This window comes from Aquarana catesbeiana, linkage group LG03 (assembly GCF_042186555.1).
Source record: "Aquarana catesbeiana isolate 2022-GZ linkage group LG03, ASM4218655v1, whole genome shotgun sequence".
NCBI classification, from domain to species: domain Eukaryota; kingdom Metazoa; phylum Chordata; class Amphibia; order Anura; family Ranidae; genus Aquarana; species Aquarana catesbeiana.
In genome coordinates, this window is record NC_133326.1 from 519,472,008 (window position 1) to 519,489,454 (window position 17,447).

The 17,447-nt window shown below is 42.3% G+C and overlaps 1 protein-coding gene across 4 annotated transcripts in view; it reads right to left on the reverse strand.

Moving 5' to 3' along the window:
- Positions 1–17,447, reverse strand: part of ANKS1B (ankyrin repeat and sterile alpha motif domain containing 1B) — a 241,738-nt gene that overhangs the window by 88,524 nt on the left and 135,767 nt on the right. For 2 of the 4 annotated variants that reach the window (XM_073621199.1, XM_073621197.1), the window contains exon 3: positions 12,196–12,324. In XM_073621199.1, coding sequence (XP_073477300.1) covers positions 12,196–12,324 — 129 coding nt within the window. Of the gene's footprint in view, positions 1–12,195; positions 12,343–17,447 lie in introns of all 4 variants that reach the window. The other 2 variants (XM_073621198.1, XM_073621196.1) reach the window with 1 other exon arrangement.

Sequence of the window (17,447 nt, forward strand, 5' to 3'; positions counted from 1 at the left end):
GTAGATGGTCACATTCAGCTGAACTTGTTCTTTAGGCTTCACGCACACAGGGCGTTTTTACATATGCTTTTACCAGCGTCAGATGTTTTTTTTTTTGCGGCATTAAAACACCTCTCGATGTTATTCTATGGCCTCGTGCACACACAGGCTTCTGGGAGCTGTAAGTGGCATAGGCATTTTCAAGCTTTTTGTTTTTGGTTTTCAAGAACTGGAGGGAGAAGACATCAGCGGAGGATGGAAAAGAACCGGAGAGGGGAGAAGACATCACCGGAGGAGGGAGAAAAAACTGAGAGGGGAGAAGACATCACTGGAGAGGGAAGAAGACCAGAGGGAGAAGGCATGTTGGAGCTGCTTTAAAAAAGGACTATGTCAAAAACCTGTGTACTGTTTTTATTTATTTTTTACACTTTTTTGGGTGAATGAGTAGGGGTAAAATGTACCCCTTACTCATTCACATAGGGTGGGAGGCCGGACCTGGAGGCCCCCTCCTTAAAGGGGGCTTCCAGATTCCGATAAGCCCCCTGCCTGCAGACCCCACAACCACCGCCCAGGGTTGTGGGGAAAAGGCCCTTGTCCCCATCAACATGGGGACAAGGTGCTTTGGGGTAGGGGGGGCGCAGAGCCCCCCCTGCCCCAAAGCACCCACCCCCCCATGTTGAGGGCATGTGGCCTAGTATGGTCCAGGAGGGAGGGCGCTCACTTGTCCCCCCCCCCTTTCCTGACCTGCATGCTCTGATAAGGGTTTTGTATGGATTTGGGGGGGGACCTCACACTGTTTTGTTGGCGTGGGGGGGTTAACCTCATAATCCCTACCAGACCGAAGCACAAGTCACACCACAAGTTGGATCATCATGATCCGACTTGGATGTCACTTCTATTTAAATCTATGATAATAGGAAACCATTGATTTTGAATAAAGACAGAGAAGCGCTACTAAAAGCTAGCGTGGCTAAACGTCCATTAAGGCCAATGCAAAAAGTTACTAAAAGCTTGTTTTTACAGAAGCTTTTTCCTGGCGTTGGTAGTGGCTTTGCAGCTTGTTTTTTCTAATGCCCTGTGTGCATGAGGACTTAAAGTTAAAGATGTTTTGTAGCTTCTCCAAGCCATTTCATTAGATTCAGTGAATTTTAGAAAGATACACAGGTAGCACAGACACCTTAATCATATCACCATGAAATTTCTAGATGTTAATTGTTCTAGAACAGGAATCGGATGTGTGAAAGTTGTGGAATTACTTGTGATAGATGCGGCGACAGATCCCAGCCACCTTTACCAACTTGTGACAAATGGTTGGTCAAACTCACACTGCGCTGTCACTGATATGCGACAATCACAAACGCACTCTGCACAAAGATTTTCCAGCTCTTAGGACCACAATCTAAGTGCCAAAAGACTGAAACTGATGGTCGCTGTGTATTGTTAATGCTTTACATCCCAAATTAATCACTGCCACCAGATATTTTTATTGTAAAATACCAAACCTTCACACTAACAAGTATGACTTTTAATAAATGTCTGTAATATTCCCTGTCACCACAGACAGGAATAACCTGAGATTCACCATATAGTAGCACTCTTCAAAGGAACAGGGATTCTTTAAGTTCTAAGTTAGTACCTTATAGAGTATATTAACATTTTCAAAATATTGTTTAATAATAGAAAAGGTAAAATGGTGCAAACAAAATATTTACATAAAAAGAGTATTACAAGGGAAAAAAAGACAATAGTGCAAAAAAAAAAAATCAAAATCCAGTCATTAAGCATAAGATGGATCAGTGGTTCCCATAGATCTTGGCTGATGCTCCTTCTTAATGGTAAAAAGAGAGCTCCAGACTACTGATGAAGTACCACTTTTCTGGTCTCTGGTTTCTGCTGACAGAAATGAGCTGACCAATGAGAAGGTCTGAGAAGTGACAGATGGGATGTCACAGTCTTTACGTTTATTCAGATACCCTGCCTTCAAATCCATTTTCTACATGTATTCATATTTTGGAATACCTACAGGTTGCATTCTGGTAACATTTATTATATTGTCCAGCATGAAATTACCGTTTAAATGAATACAAATATGGTGGGTATCGGATGGCTATTTCACCTAAGAGAGGTAATGTTTTGACTTTGCCTCCAGTAATCCAGTACCTTCTAATATATTGGTGTTTGGGCTCAAATGCTGCTAATAAATTGATAAAGATGATTATGTCCTTATTCTGGAAGTATTGTTATTATCTCAGGTGTTATGACATGTAATGAAATTTTGATTCTCCAAGAATAGATAGACAGAAATGTATATTCGCTAATTACTCCAGCCAAACTATTTACGACGGGTAATTAGCCAGGATTATTATCTGCTTAAGATTAGCAATTACTAAAGCCTGGGCTTGACGTTTTTCTGACGGCTATTGAAGTGAGACTGAGATGTGAATTGTGTTAATTTCTGTCAGGGGGTTTATGATGCCTAAATCAAAGAGTTATCTGTTTGCCATGCTTTGGTTTTAATGTTGGTTAATTTGGTTATAATGTTTTGCTGTCTATCAACATGCTGATAAGGATGTTTGGAATGCAGTTAAGAGGTTGTTATTATAGGAGATGCACATCCTGGGATTGTGGAAAGGAAATAACTGCTGTTATTTGTCTCCTATTGTTACAAATGGTGATGGCTGACTTAGGAATTTTAAACAACATGGCTGACCTGTGTCATTTCACACAGTTTTTGGGGTGTCTAGTACTCATTATCATCACACCACCCTGTTCTACAGTAGTTACGTAATCCTGTCCTTGGTGTCAGGAAGTCTGCATAGGTGTTAGATCCTTGATTTGCGTGGCTAAAGGTGTTTTGCTGAGGTAGAGATGCTAAAACTTATCAACATCTACATATCTAAGGTGGAGAAGCTATAAAACATCTTTTAACATTATAGAAAAGTCCAATTAAATGTGACTAACTACTACTAGATATAACATAACCTAAATAAATTAGAACTTTCACAGACAAGAGCGTAAAATATTTTACTTTTAGTTCTCCTGCTGCCCACACAATTCCTCAATGGAGAGGCGCTTGGCAGCAGCATGGGTAAAAGAAGAGGAGTGTCAGGGCTGGGCCCAGCCCTTCCTTCTTTGAGCTGGCTGCTCAGCTGTCGGCCAATTGCCAGCTCCTATCTCTCCACAGTGACTCACCTGTTGATGATCCTGCTCGTCGGTCCTGCCTACTTAAGCCGCCCAGTATAGATGATCTCTGCCTTCGCCTTGATCACATCTCTAGAGACGCTCTCCTGTGTTCCTGTTAAAGACTTGCTTGGCTGACACTCCTTCTGGCTCCCTGACGTTTTGGCTTGTCTGACAATCCGTTACGGCTCCTGAACTCTGGCTATGTTTTGACTACGTTTACTCTGTTTACCTTTTTTTATTATTATTAAACAAGTGTGATTTAACTGTACTTCTGTCTCAGTCTGATTCATGGTTTCTGACAGTGGGCGAAGGCCATGAATTCAGTAGATGCAGTCAATCCACTTGTTGGTAATATTTTTTCCAGATTGGATGAGCAGGATCACTGCATGGATCAGTTTGCCATGGCATTACAAATGCACCTGAGTCGCACAGCTCACCTGGAATCTCCCACTGTGGCTGCTCCGGGACAACCTGTGTTGCAGGCCGTCCCTGCTGCTGCTCCAGTCTCTGTGCAGGCACCCGCCTCGAGTATTACCTCTATAAGAGGTATGTCTGGTTCCGCTCCGCTTCCCCAGCGATTTGGGAACGATCCAGTCCAATGCAGAGGGTTTCTCAACTAGGTCGAGATATACTTTGAGATGCTGCCCCAGGCGTTTCCTATGGACAGAAGCAAAGTAGGTTTCGTGATATCTTTGCTTTCTGAGAGAGCCTTGGCCTGGGCAAACCCTCTATGGGAGATGCAAGAACCTGTTGTCTTGAGTTACCCTGAGTTTGTGGCTTCTTTTAAAAGGGTATTTGACGTTCCCGCATGCTCCGCTTCTGCTGCCAAGTGCCTATTGTCCATCAAACAGATTACAAGAACTGTGAATTCCGTACTCTGGCAGCAGAGGTTGCTTGGCACAATGAGGCACTCGTGGCTGCTTTTTTTCATGGTCTCTCGGATACCATCAAGGATGAGATAGCAGCCCGAGATATACCCACTGAGCTGGAGAAGTTGATCATGTTTGCCATCCTCATTGACTCCAGACTCAGAGAAAGACTCTTCTTTAAGGAGCGCTTGCGGAAGCCTCCTGTACATTTGTCCCCGAGCTTTGCAGTCCCACCCTTGCCACCCTCACCTCCCATGCCTCCTGGTACCGAGTCGGTCAGTGAAGGTGAACCCATGCACTTGGGTTTCACGTGTCTCTCTGCGGATGAGAGAACCTTTAGGAGGAGGGAGAGATTGTGCCTTTATTGTGCCAGGCAGGTCACTTTTTGAAGTCTTGTCCTACCCATCCAGGGAACGCCCGAACCTTGAGGTCCTGTCACGGACAGACCTTAGGTGGCGTTATTTCATAACCAGTTATCCAGAAGGATAAGCCCCTGGTTTCGGTTACCATTTTTTGGGCTGAGTCGCCTGTCGAGATACAGACTCTAATCAAATCTGAGGCTGCAGGCCTGTTCATTGATGCTGCCTTTGTATCGAAGCACTCGATTATGCTGCAGCTGCGTGACACTCCACTTGCCATTGAGGCTCTTGACGGGAGACCTCTACAGCCTGCCCATGTGATCCATGAGACTGTTCCCTTGTCCATGGCTGTAGGGGCTCTTCACCATGAGATAATCCAATTCCAAGGTATTTCCTCACCTAAGTTTCCGCTGGTTATTGGTTATTCTTGGTTACAGAGGCACAACTCCTCTTTTAATTGGCTCCGTGCAGAAGTTCTCTCCTGGTTGCCACAATGCAGTAAAACATGCTTTCAGAAGGTAGCCAAGGTCCTGTGCACCTCTTCACTCTCCTCTCTACCGCGATTTTAGCGATGTCTTTGACAAAGTTCAAGCCGGTAGTTTGCCTCAACACTGGTCGTATGATTGCGCAATTGACCTTCAACCTGGTGCCATACCCCCTCGTGGTCGGGTTTACCCTTTGTCGGTCTTGGAGGATAAGGCCATGGAAGAGTATGTTGCAGACGCACTTTCTCAAGGTTTCATCCGCAAATCCTCCTCTCCTGCTGGTGCTGGTTTATTCTTTGTGAAGAAGAAGAGTGATAAACTGAGACCTTGTATTGATTATAGGGGTCTCAATCATTTCACGATTAAGAATGCCTATCCGATTCCGTTGATTATGGAGTTATTTGACCGCCTCAAGGGAGCAACGGTTTTCACAAAGCTTGATTTGAGAGGGGCATACAATCTCATGAGGATTAAGGAGGGCGACGGTGGAAAACTGTGTTTAATACCAGAACAGGCCATTATGAGTACCTTGTAATGCCTTTTGGCCTTTGTAACGCCCCCCGGCAGTTTTCCAGGAATTTATTACCCGGTCCTCCTCAGAAACCTTGTGACCGCTGCTTTGTCCCAGAGAGTCTCTGTATTGCCGTGCTCCAGACTTATCATTCTCCCAAGGCTGCTGGCCACCCTGGGAAGAATCAACTCTTTTGGGCCATTTCCCAACAATTCTGGTAGTCTAGTGTACGTGCTGATGTAACCGCCTGCGTAGCTGCCTGTTCTGCGTGTGCTCAGAGTAAGACTCCATGACACCTTCCAGTGGGTCTCCTACAACCCATACCCAATGGAGAGAGGTCCTGGACCCACCTATCTGTGGATTTCATTGTTACCCAACTCCCAGGGGAACATAGTTATCCTCATGGTGGTTGACCGGTTCTGGAAAACGTCTCATTGTATTCCACAGTTGCCCACTTCTGAGGAACTGGCTTCCATTTTTGCTCGGGAGATATTTCGCTTACATGGGCTACCCAAGGTGATTGTCTCGGACAGGGGTAGTCAGTTTGTGTCCCGGTTCTGGTGAGCCTTTTGTGCACAGTTTGGAATTCAGCTTGCTTTCTCCTCTGCGTATCACACGTGGTCTAATGGGGCTGCAGAACAAGCCAATCAGTCATTGGAGCAATTCCTACATTGCTATATTTCTGACCATCATAACAACTGGTCAGACCTCTTACCGTGGGCAGAGTTTGCTCACAATAGTGCCTTGAATTCTGCTTCCCGATTGTCCCCATTTATGGCGAACTATGGTTTCCAACCTTCCATGTTGCCTGACTCTTTTGTTCCGCAGAGTATTCCTGCGTTAGATGAGCATCTCTGTGGTCTTCGTTCCACTTGGGCACAAGTCTAGGAGGCTTTGCGACATGCTAATGATAGGTACAGACTCCATGCTGACCGCAGACGCCTAACTGCGCCTTCCTACCAGGTTGGGGATAGGGTCTGGCTTTCATATAGCAACCTCCGACTTTGTGTTTCCTCTCTGAACTTCGCATCTCGGTTTATTGGGCCTTTCCATATTCTTTGCATGATTAACCCAGTGGCTTACACATTAGACCTTCCTTCTAATATGCGTATCTCAAATGTATTTCATGTCTCCTTATTAAAACCTTTGGTCTGCAACCACTTTACCTGTTCAGGTTGAGAACCATGAGGAGTATGAAGTACAGTCCAATGTTGACTCCCGTAGGTCCTGTGGGCACATACAGTACCTGGTCCATTAGAAAGGGTACGGTCCGGAGGAACGCTTTTGGGGTCCATCCTCGGACGTACATGCCCCGTCGTCCTCCATGATTTCCAGTACCCCCTCCTCAATGGCTAAGCCCAGCCCTTCCTTCTCTGAGCTGGCCGCTCAGCTGTTGGCTAATTGCCAGCTCCTATCTCTCCACAGTGACTCACCTTTTGACGATCTCTGCCTTCGCCTTGGTCACATCTCTAGAGACGCTCTTCTGTGTTCCTGTTAAAGACTTGCTTGGCTGACATTCCTTCTGGCTCCCTGACGTTTTGACTTGTCTGACTATCCGTTCCGGTTCCTGAACTCTGGCTATGTTTACTCTGTTTACTGTTTTTTTATTATTATTAAACAAGTATGATTTAACTTTTGTCTCAGTCTGAGTCATGGTTTCTGACAACGAGGAAGAGACAACGTGGCTACAATATTACAATCTAACTGTACAATTCTGACTAAATTAGGTAAATCTATAGGAATTTCTGTAATGTTCTTAACTACGAAAGAGCCTTGGGGACATAATAAAAAAAATTTCAGATTTTTAAACTTAAGTGTAATAACTTAAAACTCGGAACTCTGACTTTTTAATGAAAGCATTCTGATTTGTAATGTCAGAATTCGGACTAAAAACATAAAATTCAGAATTTGAATCATTTAATTCTGACTGTGAAACTCTGTATTGTGCCTTTGAAATTCAGAATTCTGACTTTTATTCTCCGAATTCTGACTTTCATCACATAATTCTGAGCTTTCATTAGCTTAGAATTCTAAAATAAAATCTTAATACCAAGCTTTAAGCTTAGAATTCTAACTTTCAAACTCAGAGTTTTGGCTTTTAATTACAGAATAATTCTGACTTACAGACACAAAATTTTAACCTTAATCTTAGAATTCTAACTTTTAATCTCAAAGTAAGGTCAGAATTCTGAGATAATAAAGTCAGAATTATAACTTTTAATCAATAAATTTGACTAAAATAAAATCCTGATTTTAAACACAGAATTTTTACATTAATGTCAACATTTTGTTTCATAAATTTCTTTTCATATTACAATCAGGCAAGCAGAATTAAAAACATGTAGGACTTGTGTGTGGCCATTTCCACTCTGAGAAGGTCTGAAAATTGCCAGCCTATTTCAAAGGTAAAGACATTTAAAGATTTTACCGGAAGCCTCTTAAAAACAATAGCCTGCTTTCAATTAGATCATCTTTTTTAATAACCTCCTCGAGCACCCTAAGCATACCCAGCCCACTCATGTACACATGGCTGCTCCTTTATATATGAATGGAATTTTGTCTTCTTGTCACAAATATAAGTAGGCTTGATGTTAAAAAAAAGCCAGTGAGTCATTATAATAAATAAGATTAAACATAGGTACCGTATTTATCGGCGTATAACACGCACAGGCGTATAACACGCACATTCATTTTAAGAGGGAAGTTTCAGGAAAAAAACTTAAATTTTAAATAAGGAACTTTGAAGCAAAATAAGGGTCAGTGCCCATCTGCAGCCTGATCAATGCCAATCTGCAGCCTCACAAGTGCTATCAATGCAACAGCCTCACCATTGCCATCAATGTAGCAGCCTCACCATTGCCATCAATGCAGCAGCCTCACCATTGCCATCAATGCAGCAGCCTCACCATTGCCATCAATGCATCAGCCTCACCATTACCTTCAATGCAGCAGTCTCGCCAATGCCATCAGTGCAGACTGATCGCTGCCCATCTGCAGCCTAGGGGATACAGGGAGGGGGGCGGGACGAGCGCCGACAGATTACATACAGTGAGAATCTCCTATGATAGACAGAACAGTAGTCCAATGGCAGCCCAGGAGACGGGACTTCTTATTACAGAGGCCGCCAAGTAAACAGAAGATTCTCACTGTATGTAACCTGACGGCGCTCGTCCCACCCCCTCCCTGTCCCCTCCGAGGCAGCTAAAATTGAAGTATTGGGGTATAACACGCACGCGCTATTTGCACCCGATTTTCATGGTGAAAAAGTGAGTGTTATATGCCAATAAATACAGTAATTTATAAGCAATAAAGTCAACAATTATTACTCAGCGATATTTTAATCTCAGAGCTGTGTAGTCAGAGAAGGCAACAAATATGAGCTACGTGTGATGACCATATTACCCGGTTTAGGAAAACAGCTAAATTCTAATTGCTAGCTGTCTTATGGAAAGTGGTAGCCAAGAATGATTTTGGCTATTCATTGTGACAGGCCAACGATATGTAGATGCTGCTTTAGCTCTCAATGATAATGAGATGCTACAGGCTTCTATGGTTATTTAAATAGTTTATCATATTTTTCACATTCTCTCCTGAAAATAAAGAGAGAACGAATTTGAGAATAATACTTTACCATAAAATAATTTATGATTGATTATTTAAAAAAATTCTACTTAAATCTTTTTGTATCTAAAAAGGGCACATAAAAACCCATTCTAAGTTTGGAAAAAGGACAGCATTTTAAGGTGTATTCTTGCCTCTAACCAGATACATAAGCAGATATTTGAATTTTAGGACCTGTGTATAGCCAACGCTGGATCTGAACTTGCATTGGTGAAACCTAACAAAAAAATGCCCAAAACACAAACATATATTTCCATGTTTTGCTCCTGCATGAGCTGTGGGAACCGTCTATCCAAACTAGGTGTAGGTGCTTATGCAGTCTGTTCTGCTGTATTATTTTGCTTGTCAGCACAGGAATTAATGTGAATACAGCAATAAAAATCGAACCCCTTTCCCCACTATGTTTTAAAAAAAAAATTATTGTCTGTATGCAAGTATTAACGCAACATTTGGTAGTACTGTATTTAACATTTTCTGTGGGGAAAAAATAAAAATTATGTTAATATTAGAATAATTTTCTAATCGGCAGTAGATATCCAGCAGGTTCCTGCAATGAAAGACAGCATGTATTTGCCTCCCGGTGTCCCATTTCTCCTCTATTCTAGTTCTGCAAATTTAAAAAGCCTTTTGACATTGGACACTTTCAGAAATGTTGGATGCCTGTGTCTCATACCATGTATTGGCTCCTTCTTTCAAACCCTATGTCACTGCTATTGTTCTGCCAGTGACATAGGTGGTTGAAGGAAGGAACCAGCATGAGGCAGGGGGACACAGGCATCTAACATTCCTGGAAGTGTTGAATGCCGAAAAAAGGCTTTCAGAGCCTGCAGGAGTAGAATGGAAATGAATGAGACAAAAAATGGGCCAACAGAGAGGTGGGTATATTCTGTCTTTTACTGTGGTGACATGCTGGATTAAAACAGCTAAAGGCTTGACAGAGTCTATTTAAGAAGCAGATAGCCACTATAGTTGACTTTAGGCTGGATTCGCATGCACAATGCACAATGCTCTTGTTTCCTGGAAGTGCACCTACTAATTTTAAATGGTTCCTCAAAAAGCACCCACGCAGTAAATAATGCACCCTTAACGCACCAAAAGGCACACACTAGAAGACACATGTGCTGTTTAGCAAAAAAGGGTCGGGCACATTTTGTGGTGCATGGTAGTGTCTCAAGGACCAACAGGAAATAAATATAACACTGTACTACAATGTGCATTAGCAACATGCCTACCAATACTTAACAACATGCTCAAATAGGTGTAAGTGGGCCCATAAGCTATTTTTTTTTTTTTTGGTACACGGTATTTTGACACTTGCATCAGCAATGTAAAGAACCGGTATGTCTAGCATACAGGAATGTACAAAAAAGAAAGAAAAACTTTTTTTAAACAATCTCAATGCAAAAAAAGAAGTCACCGCAGGAAAGGTTAAAGCTTTTTTTTAAGGATTTTGTCATATGGATCTTAAAGTCTCAGCAGTTTGTCTGCCCTGCATCAATATATTTTTCTAGAGTGTTTAAAGGGAAGGTTTCCCCCCATGTTCGTTCTTAGCACACCAATGTGCCCAGGAGATAAAAAATGTATAAATAATATTCGGTGGTCAAGGGAAAAAAAAATCTATTAATAAAGCTGCTCACACAGTGAATGCAAATCACTAATCTGAAAGTACTGTATAGATAAACAGATGTGCAGTGTTGCATGCATAAAATAAATACATAAATAAATAAATATACTAATTAAATATACTAAACGTTTTTTTAAATTATTTATTATTTATTGTTTTTTTTATTATTATTTACAAGATACATGGGCTTTCTTCCTGCAGCTCATATGTCCACCTTGCATGTACCATAAATCAGACTGTGGAGTTTTTTTTTTTACAAAAACTGGGGCAAAATGTATGCTGTCACCCAAAGCAATCAATCAGGTTTCATCTTTCATAACTTGGGAAGGTGAAGGAAAGAATCTAATTGGTTGGCACCAATCCCACTTTTGTGTCATTAACCAGTGTGTTTAGCCTTAGATGGATAGGATATGCTCAGTGTCATACCCATTTGTAATTGAACCCTATTGACAAGACTATCCATAGACTTGCACTAAAGTTGATGGAGTAAAGTTAGGCATGGATATTTAAGGAAAGTCTTAACTAAACTGGGCAATAGTGTTGGATCAGTGGGTACAGGTTCTCATTTAACAGTCTCTGAGGGAATGTTTGGCCCCAGATGTCTACCTGTTGCCCCCCTCTTGATGAATGCATCAATATGCACATACAGGCTTGTATAACCCTGGCTATAAGCTAGAGAGAATAACTGCATATCCAACTGCCAGTTGAGGCCTATGGCCACATTGGAGTACAATAATAATAATTACAGCATGCATAAGGCTAGGCCCATCCACATGGGGCTAGAGAAGGGTTCTTAGCATAGAGTAAGCTCCAACCAGACTGACTTAGAGTAGCAATACATATTTGTTACATGTGCACGCTGTGCTTCCTGAATAATAGTACAGCACAGCTCTTATACAAATATAGGTCTATGGATCAGTTCAGACCTATAATGGTTCACGACATACAATACAATATCTAACCTTATCTTGGTATTCTCTCAGCAGTTGTTCTGCAATGGTGCTGACTGCACTGTCTGACATAAAGCTACTAAGGAGCACCTACAAACCTCTACATGAAATCCCACCATTACTTTATGACATAGCAATCAAGCAAGCCAGTATGTATAGGACATAAAAAAAAATTACAATAATAAACTTCGTACTCACTAAAAGTTCTCCAATTTTCTATAAGACTTACCAGGCAGACCGAGTACTGCAATCAACTTGTGCTGAGACAAATGTAAGGTCTGTTCGTGCTTATCCTCTTTGGAAAATGATGGCTCCCTGGCTGAAAAGCTGTCACACTGACCTGTATCAATACGCAGCCAGTGGAGTCGGATCTCCTAATCTGCACACTTGTCTCAGGGGTGTGAAAGTTGATAGAATAGCATGGCAGCCCGGTATTTTTATAAGAGGAGTGGTGAACAATGGCAGCCCTCTTATTTTTATAAATACAAGTGTCTTTAATTACCAGTAGAACAATAAAAAAGGGGGCAACCTTTATAAGAAAACCTGTAAAATTGGGGTTAATGATAAAACCAAGAGTCAGTCATCATAAGGAAAGACACTGCTGTAATACTTACATATGCTTTATAATCACATGCTTGGAAGATGAGTTTTTCGGGATGATGCTGCCAGTACTGGAAGGGTATGGAGCCCGTGGTTTCATTGGGGGCTCGCAGGCTGATGGAAGGTTCTCCCCAATCGCCTGTCTGAAAATCATATTTACTCTAAAAGTAACAAGTGTCAGTTTAGTAGATTGCACAAGAGATTCTTAGTGCACACGGAACACCATGGACACTACGTACATACTCCCGAAACGGAACAGAGACAATCTTGGAACAACACGAAGACATTCATCAAAACTAAAGAAAGGTGATAGGTTATTGATACAGTAGGAAGTCACCACAAGCCTAATGACTCAAGGTTTTAAACTTCGGTTTGTCAGTGTCATGATTTATTAAAGACACATTAACCAAACTAACTTAGTTAATGTCTGAAAAATGGGCAGGAATATTTCCCAAGAGCTGACTTGTACAACTGACCCAACAGGGGATAGGGAATATTTCAGAGTGGCTGTCATATAACTTGGAAAGCTTGGTATTTAAATCTTGACTTTTTATAAACTGGCACTGCAACCCTGACATTACATCCCATGTTAGAATGTGCTACCTTTGGAAAAGTCTCCTGTACTGCATTTCAGTTAACGCCAGGTAAATAGATTGTTTGGAAGCCTTTTGGGTCTCAACCCAATGAAGTTCATCAGCATGCCTACGGCAAACGGTGTTCCCTGCTACCAACAACCCCATGAGGTGTATAAGTCTGAATTAGTGATATGTTTGCTTTATTTCATGTAAGGCCTAAGCAATGCAGAGAGGTAGTCACGTTTCTTCATGCCCGGAAGCACTAGGCATTTCCCAGCCACTTCAACTGAACAAAAGTGAAGGCTTGCAAAGAAGAATATAAGTAGGACAGAGGGTGGACTTTAAAGAAACTCAGTTTGTCCATTCATGCGGTCTTTTAGTTATGGTGGTTATATTTGTGTTAGTGACATTTTCTAACCTCTCCTAAGGTGCTGGACAACTATTGGCCAACAATTCTAATTTTGTAATCATTCTCCAATTTTCATTTATCATTCCCCTGTGTTGTACAGTGCTTGTTGAATCATGATAATTGGTCTTTATACAAAAGATCTGCTTGGAGCACAAAAGGACATGTAGTTTGGGTGCTTTTTAATTGGGGATCCAACACTTGATACCGGGATGCATAGTCAACAAGATTTGCAATACATTGTGCTGAGTGCTTTATATTTGATTCAATGTATAAACCATGAAAATGTTCAGAAATCCTATAATGCAAGGGGAGATGTGGCTGCTCTGCTCCTTTAAGCCTCACGCAAATGGATACTTTAGGGAGGAAAAATGCACTAGTGTAAAATTCCGGCATTTTTCTGCACCTAGTGATCCAAAGGTCCATACAGCTGGCCAAATTGGGGTGAATGGCTATACGTAAAGTGCGCTAATTATATGAAAATACACACATAGATGTGAATACATGTGGGTGGTAGTAAAAACCCCAATCTACTGAGAGCAAGTAAATGACTCCATGAGTGGTAGAAACATATAAGTGCAAAACATAAAAACTCAAAGAAGAAACAAAAAATGTGTACATGTGAAGTACAATGATATTAATAGCGTGAAAATCTGAAAATCAAACAAACTCAGTCCATGGGTTCAAACATAAAAAGTTCATCAGTGAAAAAAAGCTTCCATCCACTATACAGCTCAGCAGCAACTAATCCCCCTATTAGTGGATTGACAAAGGAGAGAGATGTGCAGGATGGTTCAAATCCACTGACGGTGACTCCAATAAGTGAGAAAGTGATAAAGGTGGACTCTTACCCTCCGTGTTGGACCCCCTCCTTGGCAGGGTCTATCAGGCATGCAGATTTTTGCCCTCTGCAGGGACCATGTAATGAGAAGATCTCCCCAGCAGCTGTCAGGAATGTTGTCTCCGATCCGGGCTGGTTCAAGTGAAACGCCTGGAGAGGGGGGAAGGAAAGCTCTCTTGCTCCCACTGGGAGTTTGTTTGATTTTCAGATTTTCACGCTATTAATATCATTGTACTTCACATGTACACATTTTTTGTTTCTTCTTTGAGTTTTTATGTTTTGCACTTATATGTTTCTACCACTCATGGAGTCATTTACTTGCTCTCAGTAGATTGGGGTTTTTACTACCACCCACATGTATTCACATCTATGTGTGTATTTTCATATAATTAGCGCACTTTATTTATTTTTTATTTTTCATGGTATACACAGATATTGGTGTATTTTGTGTGCAGCTTTTACCTTTGACCTTTTTTGCTCTGCAGCGCAGTTTTTCTTTTTATTTTTGAATGGCTATACGTACTTGTACTCGGATAATGGCAGGTGCTTTTGTGGATCAGCGTAAGCAAGCATGTGTGCGTATGACATATTCACTGAACAGGGAAATTCTGTATTCAAGGAATAAGTTCTATGCATGTGCACCTGTTCATACCAATAAACAAAAGCCTCAGCCTATATCCAGGTACAAACACATACACCCATTCACTTCTATGGTCAGCTGTTTGTGCCTCCTGTGGAGGAGTAAATACCACAGAGTGAGGGGTCAGTAGTAAGTAATGCAGCATTCTGAGGTCAGTAGCATTTAATACACAATGCAGGGGTCAGTAGTATGTAACACAGAGTTCAGAGTTCAGGAGTAAATAATGCAGAGTGCAAAAGACCAGTAGTTAGTAATGCAGCAGAGCGCAGGGGTCAGTAGTATGTGACACACTGGTCACAGGTCAAGAGTAACTACCACACATCTTCCCCCAACAAGCAAAAATACCTCCCTCCCAGTACAAACATTTACTTCCTAAAATAAAATTGTCCACAGCATTCCCCCCTCCCTCTGTTAAATTCACTTACCAGATCTCAGACCTCCCACCCTTTCCAGATCGCCCCCTGGCTGTGTCATGTTAGAGCTGTAGAGTAGCCTAGAACTTCCTTTAGCTTTGCATTGCCTATTTCTGCTCTCATTTGAGACCTTAAAAGTGGCTACCGCTTCTAACAGAGGAGCAGCATGATACATAGCCATGATCAACAGATAGACTGCAATCGACCTGTTTCCAACCCCTTTTCTAATGTTGAGTGGCTATTATAGGAGAGCTGCAAGAAAACAGCTAAATACGCAGATATTTTTTATACACTATATTGCCAACAGTATTGTGATGCCTGCCTTTACACGCACATGAACTTTAATGGCATCCCAGTCTTAGTCTGTAGGGTTCAATACTGAGTTGGCCCACCCTTTGCAGCTATAACAACTTCAACTCTTCTGGGAAGGCTGTCCACAAGGTTTAGAAATGTGTCTATGGGAATGTTTGACCATTCTTCTAGAAGCGCATTTGGGAGGTCAGGCACTGAGTCCTGAGGTCAGGACTCTGTGCAGGCCAGTCAAGTTCCTCCACCCCAAACTCACTCATTCATGTCTTTATGGACCTTGCTTTTTGCACTGGTCCAAATCATTTGGTGGAGGGGGGATTATGGTGTGGGCTTGTCTTTCAGGGGTTGGGCTTGGCCCCTTAGTTCCAGTGAAGAGAACTCTTAAGGCGTCAGCATACCAAGACAATTCGGACAATTTCATGCTAGCAACTTTTTGGGAATAGTTTGGGGATGGCCCCTCCCTGTTCCAACATGACTGCGCACCAGTGCACAAAGCAAGGTCCATAAAAGACATGGTGAGCGAGTTTGGGGTGGAGGAACTTGACTGGCCTGCACAGAGTCCTGACCTCAACCTGATAGAACATCTTTGGGATGAATTAGAGCAGAGACTGCGAACCAGGCCTTCTCGTCCACATCCGTGCCTTACCTTACAAATGTGCTTTTGGAAGAATGGTCAAACATTCCCATAGACACACTCCTAAAACTTGAAGCTGTTATGGCTGCAAAGGGTGAGCCAACTCAATATTGAACCCTACGGACCAAGACTGGGATGCCATTAAAGTTCATGTGCATGTAAAGGCAGGTGTCCCAATACTTTTGGTAATTTAGTGTATGTGAATCAATTTGCAATTCTATTTAGCCAGTCTTGTGACATGCCACACTGCACAGCGAGACAGATCACTGTTTTTAGGATTACCTGGTTGCTAATTGGACAGAGGTTATGATGATGATTTATTGTCCAGGTTCTCTTTGAACCTGGACAATACCCTATCCTGTTCAGGCTGAAACGCGTTAGAGGGCATGATAGGGTGTACGTTGAGTCTTGATGTCTGACAGTGGATTGCAACACGCGTGTAAATCAAAGGGCTGGCTAACCAGAATCACAACTCCTGTGGCTAATTAAACAGTAGGGTCTGGTTCACACTAGTACAATTTCAGATGCAATTTTAGTTGCACAGAATTGCAAGCCAATCACACTGATTTCAATGGTGTCCCTTCACATGAATGCAACGCAAATGCGAATCGACTTTGGGGAAAGTACCTGTGCTACTTTGGGGTGATGCAGCATGATTTTGAGCCCCATAGACTTCAATGGAGACGCATCAAAAATGCATGCACGTGCACTTTTTTGGTGTGTTTTTGCCTGCAATCTTTGTTGGTTGTTAAGGAGAAGGCACCTGCTGGCCTCCTAACAACGACTGACTCATTGACATGTTCATATTTGGTCAATGATGTCTTAAGGGGGTGGGACCACCTGGTGAGGTCATTGACTAAACATGGGCATGTCCATATAGAATCAATGATATCACAAGGTGACCCACCCCCTTGTGACATAACTTACCTCACCCCCCTTTGTTTTTTTAGGGTGGGAAGCTGAGCTGTCATTCGATGGTGGTAAGCAGCGGGTGCAGTCAGGTGTCTGTGATTTATTTCCTGCGTGTTGGTGGCTGTCGTTCACAGTGATTGGCATTGAATTACATCACTGGACGACGTGATTGACGATGGATCTACACCAGGGGAAGTTTTTAATAAAGGACTTGTTAAAAACTGTTTTTTTAATTTACACTTAACATTTTTTTGGTTAATGAGTAGGGGTCTAGATTCCGATAAGTCACCTCCCGCACCCTCACAACCACTGGGCCAGGGTTGTGGGAAAGAGGCCCTCAGTCTAGTCAACATGGGGACAAGGTGCTTTGCTGGGGGGGAGGGGATTCCCTGACAAAGTACTCCCTTATATTGAGGGCATGTGGCCTGGTACGGTTTGGGGGGGGGGGGGGTATTGCACACTTATCCCCCACTTTCCTGCCATGCCATGCTGCATGCTTGGATAAGGATGTGTTATGGATTTTGGGGAGTGCCTCG